The following is a 9,595-nucleotide window of genomic DNA, read 5'->3' as shown; positions in this document are numbered from 1 at the left end:
ATCTCTGTTCGTCTCCAAGGCAAACCATTCAATATCACAGTTATCCAAGTCTATGCCCCAACCAGTAATGCTGAAGAAGCTGAAGTTGAATGGTTTTATGAAAACCTACAAGACCTTTTAGAACTAACACCCAAAAAAGATGTCCTTTTCATTATAGGGGACTGGAATGCAAAAGTAGGAAGTCAAACTCCTGGAGTAACAGGCAAATTTGGCCTTGGAATGTGGAATGAAGCAGGGCAAAGACTAATAGAGTTTTAGCCAAGAGAACGCACTGGTCATAGCAAACACCCTCTTCCAACAACACAAGAGAAGACTCTACACATGGACATCACCAGATGGTCAACACCAAAATCAGATTAATTATATTCTTTGCAGCCAAAGATGGAGAAGCTCTATACAGTCAACAAAAACAAGACCAGGAGCTGACTGTGGCTCAGATCATGAACCCCTTATTACCAAATTCAGACTCAAATTGAAGAAAGTAGGGAAAACGGCTAGACCATTCAGGTATGACCTAAATCAAATCCCTTATGATTATACAGTGGAAGTGAGAAATAGATTTAAGGGCCTAGATCTGATAGATAGAGTGCCTGATGAACTATGGACAGAGGTTCATGACATTGTACAGGAGACAGGGATCAAGACCATCCCCATGGAAAAGAAATGCAAAAAAGCAAAATGGCTGTCTCGGGAGGACTTACAAATAGCTGTAAAAAGGAGAGAGGCAAAAAGCAAAGGAGAAAAGGAAAGATATAAGCATCTGAATGCAGAGTTCCAAAGAATAGCAAGAAGAGATAAGAAAGACTTCTTCAGCGATCAATGCAAAGAAATCAAGGAAAACACCAGAATGGGAAAAACTAGAGATCTCTTCAAGAAAATTAGAGATACCAAGGGAACATTTCATGCAAAGATGGGCTCGATAAAGGACAGAAATGGTCTGGACCTAACAGAAGCAGAAGATATTAAGAAGAGGTGGCAAGAATACACGGAAGAACTGTACAAAAAAGATCTTCACGACCCAGATAATCATGATGATGTGATCACTCACCTAGAGCCAGACATCTTGGAATGTGAAGTCAAGTGGGCCTTAGAAAGCATCACTATGAACAAAGCTAGTGGAGGTGATGGAATTCCAGTTGAGCTATTTGAAATCCTGAAAGATGATGCTGTGAAAGTGCTGCACTCAATATGCCAGCCAATTTGGAAAACTCAGCAGTGGCCACAGGACTGGAAAAGGTCAGTTTTCATTCCAATCCCAAAGAAAGGCAATGCCAAAGAATGCTCAAACTACTGCACAATTGCACTCATCTCACATGCTAGTAAAGTAATGCTCAAAATTCTCCAAACCAGGCTTCAGCAATACGTGAACCGTGAACTCCCTGATGTTCAAGCTGGTTTTAGAAAAGGCAGAGGAACAAGAGATCAAATTGCCAACATCCGCTGAATCATGGAAAAAGCAAGAGAGTTCCAGAAAAACATCTATTTCTGCTTTATTGACTATGCCAAAGCCTTTGATGTGTGGATCACAATAAACTGTGGAAAATTCTGAAAGAGATGGGAATATCAGACCACCTAACCTGCCTCTTGAGAAATCTGTATGCAGGTCAGGAAGCAACAGTTAGAACTGGACATGGAACAACAGACTGGTTCCAAATAGGAAAAGGAGTATGTCAAGGCTGTATATTGTCACCCTGCTTATTTAACTTCTATGCAGAGTACATCATGAGAAACGCTGGACTGGAAGAAACACAAGCTGGAATCAAGATTGCCGGGAGAAAGATCAATAACCTCAGATATGCAGATGACACCACCCTTATGGCAGAAAGTGAAGAGGAGCTAAAAAACCTCTTGATGAAAGTGAAAGAGGAGAGTGAAAAAGTTGGCTTAAATCTCAACATTCAGAAAACGAAGATCATGGCATCCAGTCCCATCACTTCATGGGAAATAGATGGGGAAACAGTGGAAACAGTGTCAGACTTTATTTTTTTGGGCTCCAAAATCGCTGCAGATGGTGACTGCAGCCATGAAATTAAAAGACGCTTACTCCTTGGAAGGAAAGTTATGACCAACCTAGATAGTATATTCAAAAGCAGAGACATTACTTTGCCCACAAAGGTCCATCTAGTCAAGGCTATGGTTTTTCCTGTGGTCATGTATGGATGTGAGAGTTGGACTGTGAAGAAGGCTGAGCGCCGAAGAATTGATGCTTTTGAAGTGTGGTGTTGGAGAAGACTCTTGAGAGTCCCTTGGACTGCAACGAGATCCAACCAGTCCATTCTGAAGGAAATCAACCTTGGGATTTCTTTGGAAGGAATGATGCTAAAGCTGAAACTCCAGTACTTTGGCCACCTCATGTGAAGAGTTGACTCATTGGAAAAGACCCTGATGCTGGGAGGGATTGGGGGCAGGAGGAGAAAAGGACGACCGAGGATGAGATGGCTGGATGGCATCACGGACTCGATGGACATGAGTCTGAGTGAAGTCCGGGAGATGGTGATGAACAGGGAGGCCTGGCGTGCTGCGATTCATGGGGTCGCAAATAGCCGGACACGACTGAGCGACTGAACTGAACTGAACTGAGTTCTTTGCATCAGGTGGCCAACGTATTGGAGTTTCAGCTTCAGCATCAGTCCTTCCAGTGAACATTCAGGACTCATTTCCTTTAGGATTGACTGGTTGGATCTCCTTGCAGTCCAAGGGACTCTCAAAGAGTCTTTTTCATCACCACAGTTCAAAAGCATCAATTCTTCGGCGCTCAGCTTCCTTTATGGTCTAACTTTCACTCACATCCATACGTGACCACTGGAAAAACCATAGCTTTGACTAGACGGACCTTTGTTGGCAAAGTGATGTCTCTGCTTTTTAATATGTGGTTGGTCATAATTTTCCTTCCAAGGAGCAAGCGTCTTTTAATTTCATGGCTGCAGTCACCATCTGCAGTGATTTTGGAGCCCCCCCAAATAAAGTCTGTGATTGTTTCTACTGTTTCCCCATCTATTTGCCATGAAGTGATGGAACCAGATGCCATGATCTTAGTCATTTTATAAGCCCTTATTGAAACTAGATATTAAAGGAGAAAATTCAATGAGTTTGTCTTTGGCCTGAAGTTAATCCACGTTCTGTCTGGATTTACCCGCTATCCAAAATAATGGTACAGTCCCACATAAGCCCCACCCCTGCCCATCCGGACTCTGCCTCCTAGAAGTGTTAGTCGTAGCGGCGTCTTCCGGTCCGTCGTAGGCACGTCGCTCCGGAGCTAGGGCCACGCCTTCCCAGCGGGCAGTTTCCCGACCGCCGTTGCTAAGCTGCCGTTACCTGGCCGCGCGGTGCTGGGCGGCGGCGGTTGTAGACGGTGGTCACCAGGCCTCAGGTAAGGCGGATTCCTGCTACGGTGGGCCGGCCAGGGCGCTGAGGCGGCCTGGGAGTTGGCGAGGGCCTCGGCCAGGTGTCCTCGAGGATGCTGGGCATATGCTACGGAAAATTGAGGTCCACTAGGGTCCAGTACTCTTGCCTGGAAAATCCCATGGGCGGAGGAGCCTGGTAGGCTGCAGTCCATGGGGTCGCAAAGAGTCGGACACGACTGAGCGACTTCACTTTCACTTTTCACTTTCATGCATTGGAGAAGAAAATGGCAACCCACTCCAGTGTTCTTGCCTGGAGTATCCCAGGGACAGGGGAGCCTGGTGGGCTGCCGTCTATGGGGTCGCACTCGGACACGACTGAAGCGACTTAGCAGCAGCAGCAGGGTAAAGTAAACAAGGAGCGCAGACCTCAGACGGGGCTCAAATCTGACTCGCCTCCTGCTGGAAGGTTTTTTGATCATCCTACTAAGTGGGAAGGAGCATTGAGATGAAACCGTAACATCCTAGTCCCATCCCCTTTTCCCAGGAATCCTGCTCTTAGGAATTTGTTCTAGGACAAAAATAGGGACAGAAGCAGAAATATGTAAATTGCACTAGCCCAGAAATAGAAAAGATGCTTATTAATATTGAATTTATTATGGCAGCCATGCAACCACTAAGGTAATCAGAAGGCAGGATATAATGTTTGTACACACTGAAAATAAGCATGGGCGTGGATAAATAGAACATGAAAAGATCATGGGGGGATTTTTTTTTTAACCTGTCAAAATCAAAGTTCAGCTTGAAGAATGAAGATGTGGGACTAGCCAGGAAAATTCTAAAAATTCTGAGTAATAGAGGGACTAGCTTTTATCAGCAGCACCAAATATTATAACATACCTATTATAAAACTATAGTAATTAAAATAAATGAGACTGAGCAGGAACTTACAGGCAGATAAGATTATATAGAATATATAATGAAATTCAATTTTTAGGGATTTATTATATAGGCAAGGTGGTATTTTAAATCAGCATTGAAAAGATAGTGTCAGGCAGCTTTTTAGTAATTAAAACAATAACAAAAGTAATTTTAAACATGAAAATAAATTCCAAATGGACTAAAGTTTAAATCTTACAAATTATAACATCATAAAAGTACTAGAAGAAAGCATTGTGAGATGTATTTATAACCTTAGCATGGCAAAAACTCTTCTAAATGCAGCGTGCAATTCAGAAGCCAAAAAGGATAATGTTAATACTTTTGATTCTATTAAATTTAAAACTGTCCCTATAGCCTGCAAAATTTATCCAAGCTAAACCAAAAAAACTACCAGTAACTAAGTCTAAAAACAAACTTCTGAAAATATTTGTTTCATGATCAACTAAAAAGTATTAAACCTAATAGAAAAATGATCCACGTATGTGAACCAGAAAATCAGAAGAAATACAAGTGGCTAATACACACAGTGAAAGATGGTCTTCTTACTAATTTCAGAGTGCAGATTAAAACAATAAGTTTTTTTTTTTTGCCTATCTTATTTGCAAAGATGAAAAAGTTAAAAAGAGTGGTGTGGAAACAGAAATGTATTAGTGAAAGTAAAAATTAATAGTTTTTTGTAGGGCAATTTAGAAATAATTTACTTAGCCATTCAACAGAAATTTATTCTGAAGATATGCAAAGTGCGCCAAAATGTCATGTTCAATGATGTTCTTAGTACTGTTTTACTAGCAAAAAACTGGGGAAAAAAACAGATGTCCATTGGTATATGACTGATGCCATACATTTTGGTACATCCATAAAATGGAATACTGTGCAGCACTTTAAAAAAAAAGTGGTATATAGTGACATGGAAAGATGTGAAAGAGGCCGGTTAGATAAAAGAAGTGTGTTACAGAATAATGCATATGGTTCTATTTTGTAAATAAAATTGTACGTAACTGTATGTGTAAAAAGAATTTAGAAAACTATACCCCACGTTTAACAGTAGTTAAGGGTGAGGAATCAGGTTGGAAACATGGTTCCCCATGTGGCAGGGTGATGGCAGGGCAGGGCCATGAGAGTGAGCTGGTAGGAAACCCAGGGTTTTTGCTTTGGGTTTCTGCAGCCATGATTATTTATTTCACTTTCAGACTTTGGGAATTGTAGGTAGGTTGCAGCTGTACTCCTTTTCTTAATGAATTATGGGAAATAGACATTTATTCCTTTTAGGATCTTTCTTTTGGAATATTGTTTATTGTTTCCCTTTTTCTGTCCCTTCTTTTTCCCATAAGGAGGTGACCATGGAAAAAGAGCTTCGGAGCACCATTCTTTTCAATGCATACAAAAAGGAAGTCTTCACCACCAGCAACGGCTATAAATCTATGCAGAAAAGACTTCGCAGTCATTGGAAAATTCAGAGGTGACCGAGTACATTGTTTTCCCTTCTAAGCAGTAAAAACAGCTTGCTGGTAATACTGGGAAGTATCCATCTTATATAAGAATGGCTTTTGAGGTGGGAGGGGTTCCACTAAACATTGTTCAGAATTATTAAACCATCTTTCTTGAAAATTGGCAATTAGCATATTATTAAGTTGTCCCCCCAAATTACAAGTCAAAAACGTATTCTAATTATACATATATGCGTTTTTCAGAGGTTAAAGGCTTTCTCCATATTTTAACTCAGGTCAGTACTTCAGTTTAGGGAAAGAAAAAACCAAAAATATCTCTGAGTGTGTGTGTATGGTTTTTCTTAATGGGTAAGGATATGTAGTCATGTGAGCTAATGGTAGAGCTGATTGAATTAGTAGTTGGGGGACTTCTTTATGCTCTAGTGTGGTCTAATCTAATATAATATACCTATAATCTTGGCTTATAGGTATATTTGAACAGAGGCTGATGACTCTGGGGCAGGCCTATTAGAGAGGAGTCTCACTTTTGAGAGAGAAGCTAGACTAGGTACCTCTAAATCCTTCATCTCTGGGCCTCTGTAGCCTCTGATTCCATACAGTTTAGCTGCTAAAATAACTCATGAATTGGTGTAAATCATGGATCTGACACTTGCTTTTAAAATCATATTTCTAGCTTAAAAGATGAAATCACACCTGAGAAGCTCACTGGGGTGAAACTATGGATTACAGCTGGGCCGAGGGAAAAATTTACTGCAGCTGAGGTAAGAAATATTCGTAAAGAAGACTGGTAGTGAAATAGCTAGGAGAATGGGCTCTGAAATCTTGAACCTAAATTCCTCTTCACCACTTACCTATGAGGCCTCAAGGGGGTCACTTCATCTCTGTCTTCATCGTGGAGTTGTTGCGATGATTCATGCAGCACAACAGCTATGGTATGGTGTGGCTATGGTGTGGCTGAGCTTTTGCATGAAAAGTGCCAGACACACAGTGCAGGCAAGTTCAGTATCAGCCACACCTCTTTGCCATATTTTTGCTTTAAAAATAGGAAATTCCATTTAAAATTAAACTATTTCTTTAAGCTATTTTAAACTGTTTCATGGCTAGACAAAGAATGAGAAATGTGAAACCCAAACATAAATGACAAGTGAAGATGTAAAGAAATTGGACCCCTTGTGTAGCATTGGTGGAGAGGTGAAGTGGTACGGCCACTATGGAAGACGGGGTGGTGGTTCCTAAAAAAATGACAAACAGAATTCTGTGATTCAGCAATCCCACTTCTGGGATACATGCAGAGAATTGAAAGCAGGGTCTCAAAGAGGTGTTTGTACGCCCACGTTCATCGAGAGCACTGTTCCCGGCAGCCAAAAGGCAGAAGCAACCCAGGCGTCCACCAACAGTTGAACGGATAAACAATATGGGATCTATATGACAGTGACTTGTGATCTTCCTTTAGCTAGTAGTTTTCCACTTTTGCTGTCCAGATAGTCAACTGTGAAAATGTCGTTTCAGTTTGAGTATTTTGGAGCTTTATGCTAATGACAAATATGGAAATCCCGTTGATACATAGATAGTAAGTTTTATGTTTTCTTAATATAAACTTTAAGTGCCTTTACAGATTGGAAGTGTTTCTTTTTCAGCTAGTTAAGATCTTATGCACAGTGTTTTTGACAAAGGTCTTTGGCTTAAATTTATAGATTGTTTTTTTTTTTTTCTTTGTGTAGTTTGAAATCCTAAAGAAATACCTTGATGGTGGTGGAGACATCCTTGTGATGCTAGGAGAGGGTGGGGAATCCAGATTTGATACCAACATTAACTTTCTCCTAGAAGAATATGGAATCATGGTTAATAATGGTAATTATTATTACTGTTTTATTAGAGGCAGTAACTTCCTATTTATTATTTATATCATAGTCCTCTGGGCTAATAGTACAATGGAGAAAGCCCTTGGCTGTGAGGGTGCATGGCCCTGCATTCTGACTTCCCCGGCAGTCTCACTTTTTTGGTGCTTAGCTTCTTCCATGTATGAAATGAGAGTGATTGGAATACAGTTCCAGGATTCCTTTCAGGTCAAAATTTATACGTGTCTGTAATATCAAACTTACTTCTAAGATGCACCACCTTCTCTTTTCTCCCTAAAGATGCTGTGGTTAGAAATGTGTATTATAAGTATTTCCATCCTAAAGAAGCTCTAGTTTCCAATGGAGTCTTGAATAGGTAAGCATATCAAAAGTGGAAATGACTTTGCCAATGACTCTCCTCTTTCCTCTGTGACTCTTCCCTTCCATCTTCTCACACATTGTTTTCTCCAGCCCTTTTCCTTTCTTGCCTTTTTGTTTTATTTTATTAAATGATAGTTTATTGTATTATATCACCTCTCATCCATCAAATAATATTACTCCCATATTTTGAAACCTGACTTCACGTCACCTTTTGACAGAATATATTCAATTTCAAGTAACAGAAAACTCTGTTCAAATGGGATTAAGCAACAGGGAGATTTTATTGATTCATGTAATTGAAAAGCTGAGAAGTTGGGGTGGGCTTTGGATATGGACCGCGAGAAAGACTCATGACGTCATCAGGACTCCAGTCCCCTTTCTTGGCAGCTCTCTTGGCTCTGCTCTCCTGTGTGTGTGGACCGAATCCTTCTAACAGTTCCCCAATTGGTATCTTCATGCTACATGAGCTAGGGCAAGAGTGCAGGCCTTGGTTCCAACCTGCTTAGCAAAAGTAGACCTGAGGTGTGGTCTCTTTGAGCTGACCTAGGCCACGGGCTCATCACGAACTGGTCACTGTGGCAGAGGGCATCGAAGGCCCTGGGTCATATTCACCCCGGAACCAAAGATGAAACTCGTTTTTTCCTCATCCATTGAATCCTAAACCGTAAGAGCTTTGAGAAAGCAGGAACTGAGTGCATGAGGGGCAACATCAAGGACCCTCTGGTCCCCATATCCAGAACAATTAATTCCACACTTCAACTTTCCAGGTACGTAGGGTCTAAAGATTCAGAGTCTAGAATACAAGGCGAGAATGTGGGTCTAACACATATTTGAGCCCTTTTCTCAGGACTCAAAAAAGAGCAACTAACTCTTACATTTTCATATTAACTTTTGCAAACTTCCCAGAAGGTATAGAAGTGTGTAGGAGTACCTTTAATTTTTTTAAGAATTGCATTTTGACTGCACAGTTCTTGTAACTGATTAAAAGTTATATTGATGAATGGAGTGTGAAATCCCTAAATTTTGTTGTTGTTTACTAGATTTTAATTCGTTTTTCTTCAAGGGAGATTAGCAGAGCTGCAGGGAAGGCGGTGCCTGGGATTCTTGATGAGGAGAGCAGTGGAAACAACGCCCAGTGAGTGTGTTCCCCGAGGCCACCTGAAGAGGGCAGAGTTGTCATTTGAAGAGTTTCCTTTTTCAAAATGAAAACGTTTTTGTTCTTGATTACAAAAGTAGTTCTCATCAAAAAACCAGTTTGATCAGTTCAAAAGGAAGAAAATAGAAGTCCTCCACTCTAAACCCATGCCCTTCTCCCCAAAGATAATCCTTCTAAACATTTAGATTAAAAATTTTTTTTTCATATATAAAAATAGGGATAGGTACTTTATCCTTTTAATAATGACTAGATTAAGTTGGATGTATCCTGATCTAACCAGTCTCCTCTTACTGGACATTTAAGTAATTTTATAATATTTTGCATTAAAAATGCCACCTAACATTTAATGAGCACTTACTGTGTCGTAGGCATGGCATGTATTATTACTTCAGTTAATCTTCACAGCAGCCTCTAAGGTTATTGACGAGTTAACAGACGGTGTAGTTGCCCAGGCTCTCTTGACTAGTGTCGGAACTGAGTTTCGGTGCT

At 40.6% G+C, this 9,595-nt stretch overlaps 1 protein-coding gene across 5 annotated transcripts in view; it reads left to right on the top strand.

Annotated features, from left to right (window-relative positions):
* The first annotated feature begins 3,208 nt into the window (after positions 1-3,208).
* The window catches only part of IFT52 (intraflagellar transport 52), a 28,585-nt gene continuing 22,198 nt past the window's right edge, over positions 3,209-9,595 (top strand). For 2 of the 5 annotated variants that reach the window (XR_005722492.1, XR_005722491.1), the window contains exons 1-6: positions 3,216-3,370; positions 5,615-5,742; positions 6,405-6,492; positions 7,453-7,582; positions 7,870-7,945; positions 9,014-9,085. Coding sequence is in view for 2 of the 5 variants with exons in the window: in XM_040248351.1 (XP_040104285.1) it covers positions 5,624-5,742; positions 6,405-6,492; positions 7,453-7,582; positions 7,870-7,945; positions 9,014-9,085 (485 nt within the window). In the remaining 3 variants the exon portion in view is untranslated. Of the gene's footprint in view, positions 3,371-5,614; positions 5,743-6,404; positions 6,493-7,452; positions 7,583-7,869; positions 8,718-9,013; positions 9,086-9,595 lie in introns of those variants that run through there. The other 3 variants (XM_040248351.1, XM_040248352.1, XM_040248354.1) reach the window with 3 other exon arrangements.

Source organism: Oryx dammah, unplaced genomic scaffold (genome assembly GCF_014754425.2).
Source record: "Oryx dammah isolate SB20612 unplaced genomic scaffold, SCBI_Odam_1.1 HiC_scaffold_10, whole genome shotgun sequence".
In the NCBI taxonomy this organism is placed as follows: domain Eukaryota; kingdom Metazoa; phylum Chordata; class Mammalia; order Artiodactyla; family Bovidae; genus Oryx; species Oryx dammah.
This window is presented reverse-complemented; position numbering and strand designations above follow the sequence as displayed.